This window comes from Schistocerca serialis, chromosome 7, assembly GCF_023864345.2.
Source record: "Schistocerca serialis cubense isolate TAMUIC-IGC-003099 chromosome 7, iqSchSeri2.2, whole genome shotgun sequence".
NCBI classification, from domain to species: domain Eukaryota; kingdom Metazoa; phylum Arthropoda; class Insecta; order Orthoptera; family Acrididae; genus Schistocerca; species Schistocerca serialis.
In genome coordinates this window covers 122671562-122690951 of record NC_064644.1, presented here as the reverse complement: position 1 = coordinate 122690951, position 19390 = coordinate 122671562, and the positions used below count along the sequence as shown (strand labels likewise).

Below are 19390 nucleotides of genomic sequence, written 5' to 3'. Positions count from 1 at the left end.
CTCTGCAATGAAATGTAACAAGACGCGCCTGAGAAACACATTGTCTGATCGAAATTTAAACTGCACGCTGTGCCTGAAATGCACAAGAACAATTACTCCGAACACAGACGCAATTGTAAAGGGCAAAAAGTACAAGATAACTGAGAATCCCACACTTCAGTGACACCTTTTATTGTGTAACAGTTCACAAATTAATGCGAATGTAGAGGCATACACTAAGCTAATAAAATTATGTGGCACATGTACATTCTCCTTTATTTGTTTCATTTGTCGCAGTAATAATTCGTGAGTGATATCCCTGCAGGTGGCCGCGGATTTACATTGACTGGCGGCAGCTGTTGTGTGCCCCACGTGACTTTCCCCACTCTCCGCTCTGGTCCGGTAGTGGGGGTAGCGTGCTCGCGCTGCTCCGTGCTCGCGCCTTTCTGCTCACAGCTTGCTCCGCGAGCAGCGAGCACGTATGTTGTTAAGCCCTGACATAGACAGTTAATACACACATAAAAAAAAAGTTTTGCATCAACCCGGTTCACAGTACTCCTGAAGATAGACTTTGACTGTGGATATTATATCACAGAAACAGTGCCTTTGACTGTTCAGAGTTGTAACTAAACCCGCTGAAAGATGTAAACAATCCTGCATGAGCAGCGCCTATTAGACGGAGGGGGTCCGACAGCTTATCAGTTCCAGTCATTCCACCAGGAAGGAGGTGCACGGCACGTGTTGTCTGTAGTTCAACCATGCCTAGACAGTCAATACCGCACATTGTTACTTTGTGCCAGGAAGGGCTCTCAACAAGGGAAGTGTCCAGGCGTCTCGGAGTGAACCAAAGCAATGTTGTTCAGACATGGAGCAGATACAGAGTGACAGGAACTGTTGATGAGATGCCTCGCTCAGGCCGCCCAAGGGCTACTACTACAGTGGATGACTGCTACCTATGGATTATGGCTCGGAGGAAACCTGACAGCAACGCCACTATGTTGAATAATGCTTTTCGTGCAGCCACAGGACGTTGTGTTACGACTCAAATTGTGCGCAATAGGCTGCAGGATATGCGAGGTCAATCTTTGCAACTATGACACCTTGTAGCTCAATACAGATGGGCCCAACAACATGCTGAACGGACCACTTAGGATTGGCATCACGTTCTCTTCACCGCGTTTGTCGCATATACCTTCAACCAGACAATCCTTAGAGACGTATTTGGAGGCAACCCGGTCAGGCTGAATGCCTTAGACACAATTTGTCCAGCGAGTGAAGAAAGGTGGGGGTTCCTTGCTGTTTTGGGGTGGCATTATGTGGGGCCGATGTATGCCACTGGTAGTCATGTAAGGCGCCGTAATGGCTGTACGAAACGTGAATGCCATCCTCTGACTGATAGTTCAACCATATTGGCAGGATATTGGCGAGGCATTCGTCTTCATGGACGACAATGCGCGCCCCCATCGTGCACATCTTATGAATGACTTCCTTCAGGAGAACGACATTGCTCGACTAGAGTGGCCAGCATGTTCTCCAGACAAGAAACCTATCGAACATGTCTGGGATAGACTGACAAGGGCTGTTTATGGATGACGTGATCCACCAACCACTCTGAGGGATCTATGCCGAATCGCCGTTGAGGAGTGGGACAATCTGGACCAACATTGCCTTGATGAACTTGTGTATGGTATGCCACGATGAATACAGGCATGCATCAATGCAAAAGGACGTAGTAGGGGTTATTAGAGATACTGGTGTGTACCCCAATCTGGTCTCGCTGTATGGTGGTACAACATGCAGTGTGGGGTTTTCATGAGCAATAAAAACGTTGGAAATGTACACTTGTGCATGTTCCGTAACTCTCGAAACTGAGATGACGCAAAAGTATTTTTGATGTGTGTACTTTACCAACAGTTTACGATCATTCTTCTTGGCAGCCAATGTTTACACTTCTTACTCCAAGCGAGGTGTCGTTTGCTATTTACCTGCGTGATGTGTGGCTTATGAGCAGCTGCTCGACCACGAAATCCAATTTTTTTCACCTCCCGCCTGTCATAGTACTTGCAGTGCATTCTGATGCAGTCTCAAATTCTGTGTGATGGTCTGGATAGATGTCTGCCTATTACACATTACGACCCTCTTCAACTGCTGCAGTCTCTGTCAGCCAAGAGACGAGGTGGGCCTGTACGCTTTTGTGCTGTACATGTCCCATCACGTTTCCGCTTCACTATCATATCAGAAACAGTAGACCTAGGGATGTTTAGGAGTGCGCAAATCTCGCGTACAGACGTATGACACAAGTGACAACCAATCACCTGACCACGTTTGAAGTCCCCCATATGGGCAGGGGAGGCCTGTCAGCAGTACAATCCGCTGCTCTTCAGCCGAGTGACGTGACAACTGATACAAGAATAAAATGTTACGTATAAGGCGATAAGAAAGGGGGACATAAAACAGAGTAAGGGGAGATAATGGAGGTAAAAATACACTGACATGGAGACGTTCATGGGGGGACAATTAAAAAAGTCGAGATAAAGTTAAAAAACGCAGTTGGCGATTTGTAGAACACAAAAAAGACACTGAAGTCACGTGCACAGGTTAAAAGTTGGCCACAGTATTAAAAACATTCGAGAACAACACACTTTAAACCCACTTGGAGCACACACGATGAAGAATAAAACTTCCAGGTGGGACCTGCCGAGGGAGAGGCCCTAGAGGATGGAAAAGGAGGGGAGAGCAAGGGGAAGCAGGGGAGGCGGCGGTATGAGAAGAATAGGGGCGTCAGCAGGTACACCAAGAGGCAGGAGACAAGTGGGGCAGGAGATAAAGAGGGAAGACAAGGCAGGAGGGAGTGCAGAGACACTGAAGGGGAGCACAAGAGAGGGAGGGGGAGTAGGAGGGGAAAGCTGCTCAGGAGAAGGGAGGGGGAGGAGAGGGAGCCCTGAGGAGGTGGCAGGAGGAAGATGGCGTTAGAGTTGGTAGGAAGGGTAGATGTCAGGGTGAAGCTCATCATCCGGGAGGGGTAGATGGTGGAAGTTGCATTGGGAAAGGAGGCGGAGGGTGTGGAGATGGAAAGAGGGTGGGAAACAACGGTAAAGGCGTGGCAATGGGTTGGGGACAGAGAGAAAGGGAGACACTATGGGGTGAAGGGGATCAAGGCGGCGGACAATGTATAGTGTGCGGATATATTCAAGGAAAAGTAGAATGTGGGGGAAGGGGATGAGGTGGTAGAGGATGGGGGACGGAAGGCGGATGCGGAAGGCAAGGCGGAGTGCATGGTGTCCCTAATCTGACTTTGTTCACGCCCTTTATACACCCTACTAGGCCTGGTGACAACAGTAAACATGAACAACACCAATGCACTCTGATGGCCATTGGTGTATATTTACATGAAGTTACATCGACATCCGCCTTTGCTTTTGGGTGCTTCACGGTCTTTTTGTTAGACGGTGTACATAAATGATCCGACAGATATGGTATGCAGCAATCTGTGACTATTTGCCGAAGATACTGTAGCAAATATAAGAGCATCGTCTTTAAGATGTTGTAGGAGGATACAGGTGACTTGTAACGAATTTCTATTTGGCGTGGTGCCCTAAATCTGGAAAGATATAAATTAATGAAGATGAGTAGGAAAACTAATCCTATAATGTTCGAGTAAGTATTAGTGGTGTGCTGCCCGACATTATCAGGTCGATTAAATATCTAGAGGTAACGTTGTAAAGAGACCTGAAATGAAACGAACACGTAATATTGGTTGTAGGGAATCTGGATTACCAACTTCGTTTTATTGCAAGAGTCTTATTAAAGTACACCTCACCTATAAAGCAGACCGCATACACTAACTTGTGTGACCCATTCTCGAGTACTGCTCGAGTCTTTATCTCCGCTAGGTCGGAATAAAGAAAGTTGTGGAAGCAATTCACAGGCGTGCTGCTACACTGTTACCGGGAAATTCGTCATCACGCGAGCATTGCGAAAGTACTATGTGAAGTCAAATGGGAATCGCTGGAGGGAAGACGATTTACTTTCGTGAAGCAATATTAAGAAGATTTAGAGAACCGGAATTTGCGACAGACTGTAGTACGATGCTACTGCCATCAACATACACCTCGCGTAAGGACCGCGAATACAAAATACTACACAATGCAACGCAAGTAAAGGATCACGTTTTCGAAATACCGTAATTGTCTCCCATTGGGACGCATAAATTCGAAATTTGGGTCAAAACTGCTTATGACTTTTCTCTGTAATGGTGCAAATGCGTGGCACTCTGCGACGTCAGCCTCGCTCTCGGCGACGCTTCAAACCCAAATTGTTGACAAATGTGAAAAAAGACCATAGTTCATGTTGAAATTACAATGAAATCCATACCATTAGTTGCTTACAGACATTGATAAATATCAACGCGGACTGTTGAAAATGTGTGCCCCGACCGGGACTCGAACCTGGGATCTCCTGCTTACGTAGCAGATGCTCTATCCGACCTTTTTTCTTTAAATCTCATTTTATTCGTTATGGCTCGTTGCGTTTGTTCGCGGCGGATATCACATGACATACATTCAAATTCATCGTTGATCCGTTCCCTCACTTTTTTATTACAGAGGGCAGCTAAGCCTCTGAACGAACACGCTGAACTACCGTGCCGGCTCTATCCGAGTGAGCCATTGAGGACACAGAGGATAGTGCGACTGCAGGGACTTATCTCTGGCACGCTCCCCGTGAGACCCACACTTCCAACTTACTGTCCATACACTACATTTGTAGTGCCCCTGCCCACCATACTCATTACTTGCAGCAGCCAGTCTACCAATTGCCGTAAGAGTTTGGGCAATGTGAGTGTGTCCGCACTGAAGAAGATCATTGGCCGGTAAGCTTTATCTATATGAAAATGGTATCTGTTCTTTCGGACATGTCATATATTCATACAGTTCATGTTAGCTGTAAGGCGGGTTAATGGTGCCACGTTGGCATCCAATTTCACTACAACTCTGACCGATGCCACCAAGGACGTGTCAAACGATGACAAGGTCGTCACTGTCGCTGTTACCCACATTTCACCCCTTCTTTTGACGTCTTTGCGATGGAGGTCAGAACCGCGACACGCAGCGTTGAAACAATGCAGGTTTTTTATGGCTCGCCTACGAAAACATTTCAGACTCACCACCGCACAGAATCGACATGAAAAGCCCTCAGGAATGGCATAAAGGGCGTCAATGAAACCACCATTTCCTTTAGCACGTTGATTCCCACATATTTCGCGGTAGAAAACGACAGCTCGCAGTACGATGAGGAAGTTCTTCGACAACCTTTGACACAGCTGACAGCCTCGGACGTTTCAGACCTTCTCTAAGGACATTGTGAGGCTGCATCCCCATGAACGTGATGGCACCCCTTTGGAATGTAGTGCGATCGCAGTTTTTGCTCTCGTGTACAGGTTGAAACCATAATGGGCCATTCAAAACGGTTCGACATAATTTCAAGGTGATCCGAAACATTAAAATGTGCTTACGTTTTCCAACCCTTACCCGACGGGAGGCCCTAGCCACACAACATTTCATTTAATTGTTTTCCACCCTCCTGCGACGTGATCACACGGGAGTGCAACATTAACACGTGTGTGTGTGTGTGTGTGTGTGGAACGGCAAAGGAGAGCTCCGAGACCCCCAAGTTTGGCATCACTGTCGGTGCCACCCCAGGAACTTTGTTGAGCACGTTAAAAATGTGCCTATCAGGAACTTCGACACCATTACAGTTTGGCGCTTGCTCTAGCGCCTGAAGGTAGGCAAATCACGCCAATGGCGTGTCGAATGTTTTGCCTACTCCCAGGCGATAGAGCAGCCGCCACGCTGATGTCGAAGTACCTAGCAGGTAAACGTTTGGAATGGCATACAATATATAGTATTTAAATAGATGCAGCTCATAAATATGTTTGTAATATACAAATGGGAAATTTGTTATCAAACTTCCCGAAAAGTATTTGACCGATTTACTTCATAGTTTTACATGATTCTCTAATAAACATTCAGACAAACATAGGCCGTATATTTTTCAAACAATAATGTACAGGTTTCCTTTTAAAACCAACTGTGAGAAAGAAAATGAAGAAAATGGTGTGATGTGCTCTGCTATGAAAATGTGCGGTCTCGTTTCCTTTCCTGCACTCTGGTTTAAATACGGTAGCACAGCATCTAAACCATTAGACAAATTGTTCCTCCCACATATATTATTTCTCATTTTATATCTTTTTAAGCGAAAATTGAACACACAAAACTGTACTGTTTTCTTTTCTTCCTCGCAGCTGGTCATCAGACAAAAAAACCCGCCAGGATAGCCGAGAGCGGTAACGCGCTGCTTCCTGGACTCGGGTAGGTGGGCCGGCCCCCGATCGAATCCGCCTGGCAGATTAACGACGACGGCCGGCGTGTTGGCCAGCCTGGATGTGGTTTTTAGGCGGTTTTCCACATCCTCCTAGGTGAATACCGGGCTGGTCCCCACGTCCCGCCTCCATTACACGACTCGCAGACATTTGAAACACATTCACACTATTTCAAGATTTACACTTGTCGCAGGCAGCTGGGGTACACTATTGTCATCCCGGGGGGTATGGGGTGGCGGCAGGAAGGGCATCCAGGCACCCCTTACAATTCACCATGCCAAATCCGTACTTAACCCTGCCGACCCTGCGCACAATGCGGGATAAAGGCGGTAGCGAAAGAAAGGTGGTTATCACAAAAGGCAAGAAAAGTTACATTTATGGATTATCGGCTTGTGATTATAATAAAACCACGGGATCTGAATTTGCATCAACAGTAAAGAAGGCTCAAGGTCAGAGAGGTGGGGGGGGGCGACAAGTGTAAATCTTGAAATAGTGTGAATGTGTTTCAAATGTCTGCGAGTCGTGTAATGGAGGCGGGACGTGGGGACCAGCCCGGTATTCACCTAGGAGGATGTGGAAAACCGCCTAAAAACCACATCCAGGGGGGAGAGCAGAACGACAGAGAAAGGGGAAGGACATGGACATAGTAGGGGAGGGAGAAGAGGTGGGCAGAGAGAGGGGGAAGGAAGAGACGCCGAGGGAAGGGGAGGGAGGTGATGAATAGAGAGAGGGGGTGAGGAGGAGGAGATGGACAAAGAGAGGAGAGCAGCACATGGACAGAGAAAAGGGGCGGAAGGAGATTAGGACGTAAATCCAATTTCCATACATAATTAGCAATTGCGAATCATTATCACGTTCGGTAATGTACTATAAAACAGAACTCAGTATTATAGAGCTGGTGAACATTTCCTTTGGACGAAAGCCCATTGTAATCGAGTAGATATTAAGCTAGGATAACAGATAAACAGCAGCTATAGCGTAGGAGGTAGTACCTTTTTTTCCGAAATACCTGTCTTCTCTCTAATATACTCGATTAAATTTAACAGGGGCAAGCATGAAAAACGTTAACGAGTATCGTGGTAGTTTATTGTCAATTCCGTATACAGATGAAGTTTGTATTATTTACTTGCCTTTTATTACTGAATACCGCGACTCGTCCTACATCCCTGCGAGCTCCCTTTTTTTAATGGGAGCCATGGAGCATGACGGATGGGTGATTGATTGAAGAGAGTACACGCCACAGATGTAGTACTGAACAGGAACTCTCCCTTGCCATAGTAGCAACATTTGTCCGTTGGCACTCACAGGTACCGGAATCAGTAGGTTACAGTCTTTATCGTTGTGCATGCCAGAAAGGACAAGTGACAGCCGACATATAAACAAATCCTCTTTCGTTGACAGGTTGGCAGCCATGTCGCCGCCCTCTCTGTCCCTGGGGTCTAAGCGATCTGCTGCAATTGATGGCTCCGCTCCGCAAAACGAGAACAACAGCGAACCACCGCGGCTGCGTAGAAGGAGAGGTGTGTATCGTATCTTGTAATACAATAGTTTTATACAGCTGTCAGCCAAAACACTACGACCACTGCCCAATGCAAGACTGAATGCCACGTGACGCTGGTGCGGGCACGTGACGAGATAAAGAAACTACACTACTGGCCATTAAAATTGCTACACCACGAAAATGACGTGCTACAGACGCGAAACTTAACCGACAGGAAGAAGATGCTGCGATATGCAGATCATTAGCTTTTCAGAGCATTCACACAAGGTTGGCGCCGGTGGCGACACCTACAACGTGCTGACATGAGGAACGTTTCCAACCGATTTCTCATACACAAACAGCAGCTGACCGGCGTTGCCTGGTGAAACGTTGTTGTGATACCTCGTGTAAGGAGGAGAAATGCGTACCATCACGGTTCCGACTTTGATAAAGGTCGGATTGTAGCCTATCGCGATTGCGGTTTATCGTATCGCGACATTGCTGCTCGCGTTGGTCGAGATCCAATGACTGTTAGCAGAATATGGAATCGGTGGGTTCAGGAGGGTAATACGGAACGCCGTGCTGGATCCCAACGGCCTCGTATCACAAGCAGTCGACATGAAAGGCATCTTATCCACATGGCTGTAACGGATCGTGCAGCCACGTCTCGATCCCCGAGTCAACAGATGGGGACGTTTGCAAGACAGCAACCATCTGCACGAACAGTTCGACGACGTTTGCAGCAGCGTGGACTATCAGCTCGAAGACGATGGCTGCGGTTACCCTTGACGCTGCATCACAGGCAGGAGCTCCTGCGATGGTGTACTTAACGACGAACATGGGTGCACGAATGGCGAAACGTCATTTTTTCGGATGAATCCAGGTTCTGTTTACAGCATCATGATGGTCGCATCCGTGTTTGGCGACATCGCGGTGAACATACATTGGAAGCGTGTATTCGTCATCGCCATACTGGCGTATCACCCGGCGAGTGGCATGGGATGTCATTGGTTACACGTCTCGGTAGCCTCTTGTTCCCATTGACGGCACTTTGAACAGTGGACGTTACATTTCAGATGTGTTACGCGTGGCCCTACCCTTCAATAGATCCCTGCGAAACCCTGCATTTCAGGGGGATAATGCACGAGCGCATGTTGCACTTCCTGTACGGGCCTTTCTGGACACAGAAAATTTTCGACTGCTGCCCTGGCCAGCACATTCTCCAGCTCGGTACGGACTTTCGTTTAAGTTTCGAGAACATACCTTCACCGAAGAGTCAAGCAGTATATTGCTCCCTCTTACGTATATCTCGCGAAGAGACCATGAGGATAAAATCAGAGAGATTAGAGCCCACATAGAAGCATACCGACAATCCTTCTTTCCACGAACAATACGAGACTGGAATAGAAGGGAGAACCGATAGAGGTACTCAGGGTACCCTCCGCCACACACCGTCAGGTGGCTTGCGGAGTATGGATGTAGATGTAGATCTCTCACCAACTGAAAACGTCTCGTCAATGGTGGCCGAGCATCTGGCTCGTCACAATACGTCAGTCACTACTCTTGATGAACTGTGGTATCGTGTTGAAGCTGCATGGGCAGCTGTACCTGTACACGCCATCCAAGCCCTGTTTGACTCAATGCACAGGCGTATCAAGGCCGTTATTACGGCCAGAGGTGGTTGTTCTGGGTACTGATTTCTCAGGATCTATGCAACCAAATGGAGTAAAAAGGTAATCACATATCAGTTCTAGTATAATATATTTGTCGAATGAATACCAGTTTATCATCTGCATTTCTTTTTGGTGTAGCAATTTTAATGGCCAGTAGTGTAAAACAGAAATCAGCTCTTACCACCTAACACGGAGAATGGCAAACAGAAAATTGAATGCAGCCTTCCACACCAAAAAATTACTACAGTGTCGACACCCCAAATATTTGGGTGTGACTCCCGAGAGGTCCCTAACACGTAGGAAGCACATAGAACCAATAGGATAGAAATTAAAATCGAGAAGTCGCATATTAAGGAAACTGCTGATGCAAGACAAATATTGCCCCTTCATAACTCCCCTGACAGGCAGTAACTCATGAATGGGTGAAACTCGAAAAAGCCAGAGACTTCCTTATTCATGAAACATTGAACAACTTACCACGCACTAGCTTAAAATGTAGTGAATCAATGTGCGTGAAAACTGGTCAGCTCACCCCAGAAAGCTTTAATCTAAGAGATCAATGGAGAAAACAGAGGACTTCCTTTCGTGGTCATAAGAAGTTAGGCAACGTAGATCCGAGCATCCAACTCCCGGGCGCGAATCATCCAAGAAAAACATGGAGCTCCCTCTACCGTATCAGAACTGTCGGCGCCTTGACCAAAGTAACGCTACCAAGAGGGGAATTACCGATGATGACCAATGCGACTGCAGAAAATCAAAACAAACACCGAAGCACATTTCGCACGACTGTCCAATAAGGATATTCATGGGTACCTGGAAAGACTTTGCAGATGCAACACCTGCAGCAATTAACTTGTTGGTATCTTTCGATACCCAACTGTAATGAATCTCTCAACTTTTTCCGGTTCTCCAGCTTTCTTTATTCATTTTATCTTATCTTATTTCAACTTAATTGTATACCGAATTCTGTAAGCCATAGGCTAAATAAATAAATAAAAATAAATTCACTAAGCAAACACTATTTTTAGCCTTGTTTCACGATTCATTATTAATGTTATTGCACAACCTAGGTTTCGGGTTGTAAGCCCATTTTCAATTACATTACTACTTCCCAAAGAAGATAATACATAGATAAACATGATGACAAGGCAAAGGTAATCCCAACTTCTTAGGTATCGATCCATAACTTAATGTACTTCTACTGGCAGTGCTTTCCTTACTAGAGATACCTACGAGCAGGCAAGCTATACGTCCTAAAGCTTATGGGTTAAATTTCAAACGGCCACTTCGAGTATCATCAATGAGGGCATGTGAGACTGTTGATTATTTTGCAGAAGTCTGATGGAGACCTTCGTTTCTGTGGGCCCCTTGTTGCTGTTTGAGACTATTCCAGCACTAGTCCTGATCCTCTCCGCATCTCCTATCGTCCATAAAGCCTGTTTTACACGACGGCTTTCTTAGTCATCATCGATCGATACGCATCACATGCAACGCAAGCCAACAAAGCTCCGCACTGTGGCACTATTGGGCCAGTCGGAACCGTCCTTTGCCAGTGGCGTCTTTTGGATGCGGTACGGAGGCGCACGGAGTCAGTACACCAGCCTTGAGATCATTGTCAGCTTTCTAGGCGTTGGAACTTCTACTTTTGAATCAAGTAGCTCCTCAGTTGGCCTCACAGGGCTAAGTGCACTCCCTTCCAGTCCTTCAACCAAGGAAAACTTCCTTGCGGTACTGGGAATCGAACCCTCCGAACAGAAGCCGTACACGCTGATTACTGAGCCGCGAAAGCAGATTGCACTTCAAATGCCAGTTAGTAAGCAGCCACAGCCAGAACGATGGCGCGATATGGTCGGTGGTGTCAACGATCATCTGCTTCTGCCAAATGTGGAGTTATAAAACCCTGTGTATCTTGAAGACTGCGCATGCACCGAAACAGCAGTGTGCTGGCGTTAGTGGCGGACGGGAGCGCTGTCTTTTAACGTTGGAAGTAATCCTCGCAGTACGGACACATATTATAACAGTGGATTCTGTGGTTTTATGTCTTCTTAATTTTTATTTTATTGTTAGCTTTGTTTTCGTGAGACGTTGCTATGGTTGCGTGGCAACTCGACATTTTTACTGTGATTTTTCTCCCTCAAAATGGAGAAAATATCGGAAAACAAAAAAATGATTTAGGTTTTACGATACCTGGACAATTATGCTGTGTGTAACTAAGAAGGTAAATAGTTAAAACGTTTTTGAATGGATATTGTTTCAATAAAGAATAAATCAGCTCTATTGAAGTGGGAAATACTGTATTTTTCTGACATTATTTTTCACTTGGAAAAGTAACAAGACACGCAGGATAAAGTAAACATTGTTTGGTGTGTTTGTATGTATATCTTTCATAAAGCAAATACATGTTGTCCTCCTGAAAGTATTTGACGACACTTTTACTATTCTTGAAGTTATCAACCATGTGAAATATTCACTATACGACCTTTGTCAACAGTATGCTCTATAGACTTTGCTTGGTTATTAATACTCTGCTATCAGTATTAGTTCCTCAATGCTGTCAGTATACTCCGGCATTTTGTAAGATGGGTGACCTGCCAGGATATTTATTTTTTGCAAATTTAAGGACCTGCTGCTTGATATTTTAAAACAGGTCATACATATTACAGTTTTTGTTTGTCATCTGTTATGTAATTTTTTGTTTTGTTTTTATCTATAACATCTGACAAAGAATAATACTTTTTTAAAATAGCAAAAATTTGAGGTTGAAGTATAAATAAACTTTTGTTGTTTTAGGAAGAATGTAAAAAGATGATAGCGCAGACGCGAGATTTGTTAATGTCATCACCGATTGTGACTGGCAGGGTCTACCTCAGAAAGGTTTCTTTGGGCTGTTGACCGCCAGCCTCAACAAAATAATTTATAGTTAGTAGTAGAGAAGTGATACTGCTAACCCTACGCACTGACATTAGGTACTCATCTATGCACAACACTGGGTGCTTTCTTGGCTGGAATGCCAGCACTTTACACTACATTTACTCTATCGTTAGCTATTGTTTGACTGATTCGTATAATTTTTCAGTGCATATTGGCATGTTATTTCTGATTCGTAATTCTAGATGACTTACTTACTATTACATCTCTCATATTTCTCCTCCCCCTGTTCCTCTTCAGTGTAACTGTTTTCGCTGTCACTGTGGGTGTTACTGTCGACTCTCTGGAGATAATTATTACGTTGCATATAGGCATGTTTGCCATGACATGTTCACACGTACTCTTCATGTATTGTTTTTGAATTACTGTTTTTAATTCATTTAGTTGTGCCCATTACTCTTCGACTTTTATTGCTGTGTATTCATGTATGCCTGTTTCTGTGTAGTCTAAATGTAGTATATGTCTGTTTTTTCGCGTATTGCCCGCAGAATAAGACAGTTGTCCTGGGGAGCCTTCTTCCCTGCATGTGCATGTACATCAGTTTAAATGTATGGGATAAGGACCATGTCCATTTACGAAATGCACCATACCGCAAATGGGATCGATAAGCTTCATTCTCAACCGCTTCCTTACGCCAGGGAGGAAATCATGCAGTCTACCTCCCTTATCACTTACATCCCACTCAACTTGCTCCGCCGGGATAGCCGCGTGTGTTAGCACGCTGCTGCCGGTAATCAGGGATTTCAGGCGATCCCAGATCGAATCTGTCCGGTGAATTAACGACGAGGGCCAGCGAGCTGGCCAGCCTGAATGTGGTTTTTAGCGGTTATCCACATCTGACTAGGTGAATGCCGGACTGGTATGCATGCCTCACCTTAGTTACACAACTCGCATATATTTCTGAAAAACCTTGACACACCTTGACGTGGGGTAACGCTAGCTGGAGGCAAGTGGGGCGCACAAATTCTGTCCCGGGGGGTGGGTGGCGTGGTGAAAGGAAAGGCATCTGGCCATCCTCTGCTACTGACATTGGTAAGAGTTTAATATGCTGACTGTGTGGTTGGTTGGTTGGTTGATTCCGAGGTCATCATGCCATCGGATGAGGGAAGAATGTGGAAGGAAACTGGCTATGCCTTTTCTAAGGAACCATCCCAGAATTTGCCTGAAGCGATTTAGGGAAATCACAGAAAACCTAAATCAGGATAGCCGGATGCAGGTTTGAACTGTTGTCCTCCCGAATACGAGTCCAGTGTGCTAACGACTTGGCCACCTCACTCGGCGTGACTGTGAAAACATGTGATATAGCCAGGAAAAAGAAGAAGAAAGAAGATTTTGTTAGGCAGACAGTCCCTCAGAACCCCACTTCCTACCTTCAGTGCTGGGCTAGGCAATGTGATGTCATGTTGACATTTTATCTACTGTAAACACATTACCATTAGACGATGATGTAGTTCCCTTCCGTTCCACTCCATGATATACAGTGTTAATGGTTCAAATGGCTCTGAGCACTATGGGACTTAACTACTGTGGTCATCAGTCCCCTAGAACTTAGAACTACTTAAACCTAACTAACCTAAGGACATCACACACATCCATGCCCGAGGCAGGATTCGAACCTGCGACCGTAGCAGTCGCGCGGTTTCGGACTGCGCGCCTAGAACCGCTAGACCACCGCGGGCGGCATACAGTGTTAATCATCCTGCACTAAAAATGTAGGTGCAAATCTGCACAGCGGACACATCTCTGGAGATACGTGAGTTTGGCACCATCATGTAAAAACATGAACGACCACTTATGATAAGCAGTGGCCCCAACGCCAGCTATACATCTCTGAACACAGAACTGCCGCATGCATGCAGATTCCTGTTGTCTGCAGTGTCTGTAATCAGGCCGTCAGTTTCTGTCGGCTGTATTTGATGAAATGTTGTCTACTTATTTTTGGTTATAAAAGTTAAGTCATTGGCTGCAATAGTGTCTGAAACAGAGAGGTATTGTATCATTACAAGACTGCAGTGCTGCATTAGAAGGTGCCCACATAATCGGAATACTCTCTTCTACTACGTAAGACACAAATTTTATAATCTATCCTGTGAACTCCTTACTTTAAATAGTACGGAAACTTTAGGGCTCCAAAAATATTTCGCGAGCATTGTATCTTTACTGTAAGCATTGACAAGCATTCTAGACATGTTTATCTGCTCACTGTGTGCTAGGCACTGAAAGATGCAACGTGACACAGTCGATGAGCATACTGGGGACACTGCGCAACGCATCTGTACAAAGCTTCACCAGAGTTTCAGTATGCTTTTAATTTCGCGACCGATCTGATCTCATAAAGCAAAGTAGCCCTCATATCTACAGCCAGGCAACTTGTATGGTGTTGCGATAATTTAGTTTATGGGCCACTACATAGAGTTCTAATCAAAAGTCAGAGAACAGTGTTTGGTGATGAATGTCATAATTTTCATTCAACTTAGACGATATAAGTGGCACTTGCCAGGAAAGTTCTCAGAAGGCACGAGTGTTATGTGTTCCATATTTAACTGGCGTTTAGGGTGACATCTCGTGGCAGTGATGGGTGCTGCGAGATACCGTGCTGCGTCTTCCACCCGACTGTATGGCCACTTCCGTGCAAGCTGTGGCCTCTCGACGGCCATTTCTTTTCAGCATCAGTCTGCTCTAGCTACTGTTCCTCTGTAACATTTTTCCACATTTGCTTTCGCATCCCTTAAACATTAACTCTACACCAAAACAACTACCTTTATCAGCAATGTCCGATAAGTTCTGCATTGCAGATCGTTTAGGAGGTCGATGTAGCTTGCGCCAGCCTGGTGCTGCCTTATGCCTCTCTCCTGTGCCCAAAACATTTGCAGTGAATCAGTGTATCTGCTAGTGAAAAATGTCAAAATTCCTACAAAAGTTCCTGACATTAGCCAGAACACACAGGCAGAAACAATGGGAAGGGGAGCTTTAAATATAATATGTAGAAGATATACATGGTGTGGTAATACCCACCAGGGTAGCCGAGAGCACTAATGTGCTGCTTCCTGGACTCAGGTAGGCGCACTGGTCCCGGTTCGAATCTGCCCGGCGGATTAATGACGAGGGCCGGTATGCCGGCCAGCCTGGATGTGGTTTTTAGGCGGTATTCCACATCCCACTAGGTGAATACTGGGCTGCTCCGCAAATTCCGCATCAGTTACACGACTCACTGACATTTGTACACATTCGCACTTTTTCATGGATTACACTAGATGCAGACAGCTAGGGCACACTAGTTATGTCCCGGGGGGTTCGGGGTGGCTGCAGGAAGGGCATCCGGCCACCCTCTGCAACTAACACTCCCAAATCTGTAATAACACGGCTGACCCCGCATTGTCACGGGACAAGGCCCAAAGAAAGAAATACATGATGTGGTTCCCTTTGTGGTGCAGTCATCTCACAAATGCAGCCTTGCCATTTAGATGGTTGGCCCTCGCCTAGAGGATACTACGAGATGTCGTACGAGGTGTGGCTAGAAAAAAACCGGACTAGTACTGGTGAAACAATAAAACGAATGCAATAAGGCTGAAAGTCGCGTGGCCTGTCACGTGACTCTCGCTCCGCCTACTGCTCGAGTTTGATCTGCCTCCTGCACTCAGTCTGCCCGTGGCGTCTGTTTTAAGTAGTTGACGTTTTGTCTGTGCGTCGGAAAATGTTGAGTGTACAGAAAGAACAGCGTGTTAACACCAAATTTTGTTTCAAACTAGGAAAATCTGCAAGTGAAACGTTTGTAACGTTACAACAAGTGTACGGCGATGATTGTTTATCGCGAACACAAGTGTTTGAGTGGTTTAAACGATTTAAAGATGGCCGCGAAGACACCAGTGATGACACTCGCACTGGCAGACCATTGTCAGCAAAAACTGATGCAAACATTGAAAAAATCGGTAAACTTGTTCGACAAGATCGCCGTTTAACAATCAGAGCAGTGTCTGAGTTAACAGGAGTTGACAAGGAAAGTGTTAGGCAGATTCTTCATGAAAGTTTCAACATGAACAAAGTGTGTTCAAAAATGGTTCCAAAGTGTCTCACAATTGAACAGAAGGAACGCCGAAGAATGATTTGTTCTGACATCCTGGAAAACATTGAAAGTGATCCCACCTTCTTACAAAATGTTATTACTTGCGATGAATCGTGGTTTTTTACTTACGATCCCGAAACTAAACGCCAATCGATGCATTGGAAAACACCTGGTTCTCCACGACAAAAAAAGCACGAATATCAAAATCGAAATTCAAGGCAATGATGATTGTTTTTTTTTACATCAAAGGGATTGTGCACATTGATTGGGTACCAGAGGGACAAACAGTGAATCAGCATTACTACATTAGCGTCCTGGCTACCCTACGTGAGCGAGTACGGAGAAAACGGAACGATTTGTGGAGAAAAAAGTCATGGATCCTTCACCAAGACAATGCCCTAGCTCACAGTGCGTTGTCAGTGAAGACGTTTTTGGCGAAACACAACATTCCCATCTTAGATCATCCACCCTACTCACCTGATTTGGCCCCCTGTGACTTTTTTCTTTTCCCTAAAGTCAAGTCAGCTTTGAAAGGAACTAGATTTGAGACTGTTGAAGCAGTAAAAGAAAAAGCGACGGAAGTAATGTATGGACTTACCGAAAATGATCTGCAGCATTGCTATGAACAGTGGAAAACTCGTATGGAGCGGTGAAGAGACCGAGGAGGAGAGTACATTGAAGGAGATAACATGAAATTGTAAATAATTGTAAATAAATGTTTTTTTCCAGCATCAGTCCGGTTTTTTTCTAGCCGCACCTCGTATTTTTGCACCAGGTTCAGTACTGAGTGTGTAGGCCTTTATTTCGGTTTATTGGCTTTCGGGAAGTGCTCATACAGCCATCTCAATACCGAAATGTCAAATACGACGATACAGTCGTAAGGAAAACCAACACCCAGTCCTCGAGTGGAGAAAATCTCCGGCCTGGCCGGAAACTGAACCCGGACCCCTTTGGTTGGCACTCAGCCGCACTGATTGCGCAGCTATCAGGGCGGACAGCGTGCAGGGCTGAGCCGGTGTGTCACGTCTGTTGCAGTGCTGCCATGGTATCGGCGCGCGCTGCAGACGGCAGAGGTGAAGGGCGTGGTGGCACTGGCGGTGCTGGCGCTGGGGCTGCCGCTGCTGCTCTACTGGCTGCTGTATGCTATCAAGGTGCCGCCCCCAGACACCATCGGCACCTGCAGCCTCTCCGGCGCCTACAGGTCAGTCCTTACAGTACCTTCTACTGTCTATCATTACACATTACACTACTGCTAAGCCGACTATTGTACTTTTCGCAATAAGAATCAACATCCCGAAGCCACTTCAATGAGTTTGTCTCATGCTGTAACCAATGGTTCCTCAAGATCAACGCTTTCAAAACCCAGGCAATAATAAGACTAACCACCTGTGGCTTGCACCTCAATGACTTCAACCTCACTATCTACAATCGTCATATCCAGTTAACGTAGATTTACCTTTCCTTATCCTATCTTCAATGAGAATTTGTAGGGTGAGTACTGCCCCGTGTGCTCTTGCATTTCTCCAAAATGTAGACTGAACTTCACCAAGGTCAGCTTCTATCAGTTTTTCCAGTCTTCTGTAAAGAATTCGTGTTAGTATTTTAATTTTCACACCTGTCAGCAACAGCTCTCTTTGGAATTGTGTAAATCCCACAATATTTCATCGGTGCAACCGCTCGACATCTTGCCTGCTCCTGGATTGATAAATTTCGACGTTGTCGCTCGATTATCATCGGTCGCGTCTTGCAGCAGTCAGAGCAGCAACTACCCAGAGCGCTTGCATCGATAAAATATTGTGGGATTCACACAATATAATCCGGGGGCAGTCCGCGGCTCGTGGTATTGCGGTAGCGTTCTCGCTTTCTGCGCACGGGGTCCCGGGTTCGATTCCCGGAGGGGTCAGGGATTTTCTCTGCCTCGAGATGACTGGGTGTTGTGTGTCTTTCATCATCATTTCATCCTCATTCAGTCGCAAGTCGGCGTAGTTGCGTTAAAGAACTTGTGGAGCGGCGGCCGAACCGCCCCGCGAGGGGTCTCCCGGCCACCAATCCCATACGCTCAGCATCATTATCCGGGGGTTGACCCTAGAAGTGTATTTGCGACGTGATTGTCGTATAGCGGTGAAGGGCAGAACTCCTTTGAATCATCCTTACAGTTGTAAGGCTGCCGGAGGCAGCACCAAACTGGTGCGAGCTTCTGCCAGCGATTCAGGACGTATCAAACTGATAAGAACAGATTTTTTGATGCGGGTTACTGTTAAAGTGTTTGAGGTCACGCCGGACTGGTGACGTAGCTGGGCGGCCAACAGGTGCTCACAGCTCGCACTGAAGTGCGTTGCGATCAGGTGGAACGCATTCTACAGGCGCTGCAGTCAGGCGGGACTTCCTCGGTGTGTGCAGCTTATATTATGTGGGTTATAGGAAAATAATGATATTTATTTACCTGACGTTGCTCTCTGAATTTTAATCCTAACTCTGGGCAGTGGCTCGTAAACAAAATTAATGCTACATCAGACAAGTCACTCGGCTGTAGATAATTACGAGAACACGGCAAATGCCATAACCCGATTTCCCAGAAACTTCGTTTAATGGAACAAGAATTAAAATAAGCGAACGCGTGTTTCTGAAGATATTCGACCGTTTCTGAGAAAACGATGGACAAAGTTTTTTCAGGGTACTGTCTGTGCCTTCTTGCAGGCGATAATCTCATCCGGAGAAATGCAGGAACATGCGAGGCAGTACTGACCCTACGACTTACCTCAGCAGATAGGTTAAGGAAAGGCAAACTTACATTTACAGCATTTGTGGACTTAGAGAAAACTTTTGGCAATGCTGACTAGAATACTCTCTTTGAAATTTTGAAGATAGCAGGGGTAAAATATAAGGAG

General features: G+C 45.8%; 1 protein-coding gene across 1 annotated transcript in view; it reads left to right on the top strand.

Moving 5' to 3' along the window:
- The window catches only part of LOC126412921 (uncharacterized), a 224791-nt gene that overhangs the window by 38300 nt on the left and 167101 nt on the right, over positions 1-19390 (top strand). Inside the window, exons 2-3 of the mRNA XM_050082810.1 lie at positions 7760-7878; positions 17538-17703. Coding sequence (XP_049938767.1) covers positions 7770-7878; positions 17538-17703 — 275 coding nt within the window. The 5' untranslated portion in view covers positions 7760-7769. The remainder of the gene's footprint in view (positions 1-7759; positions 7879-17537; positions 17704-19390) is intronic.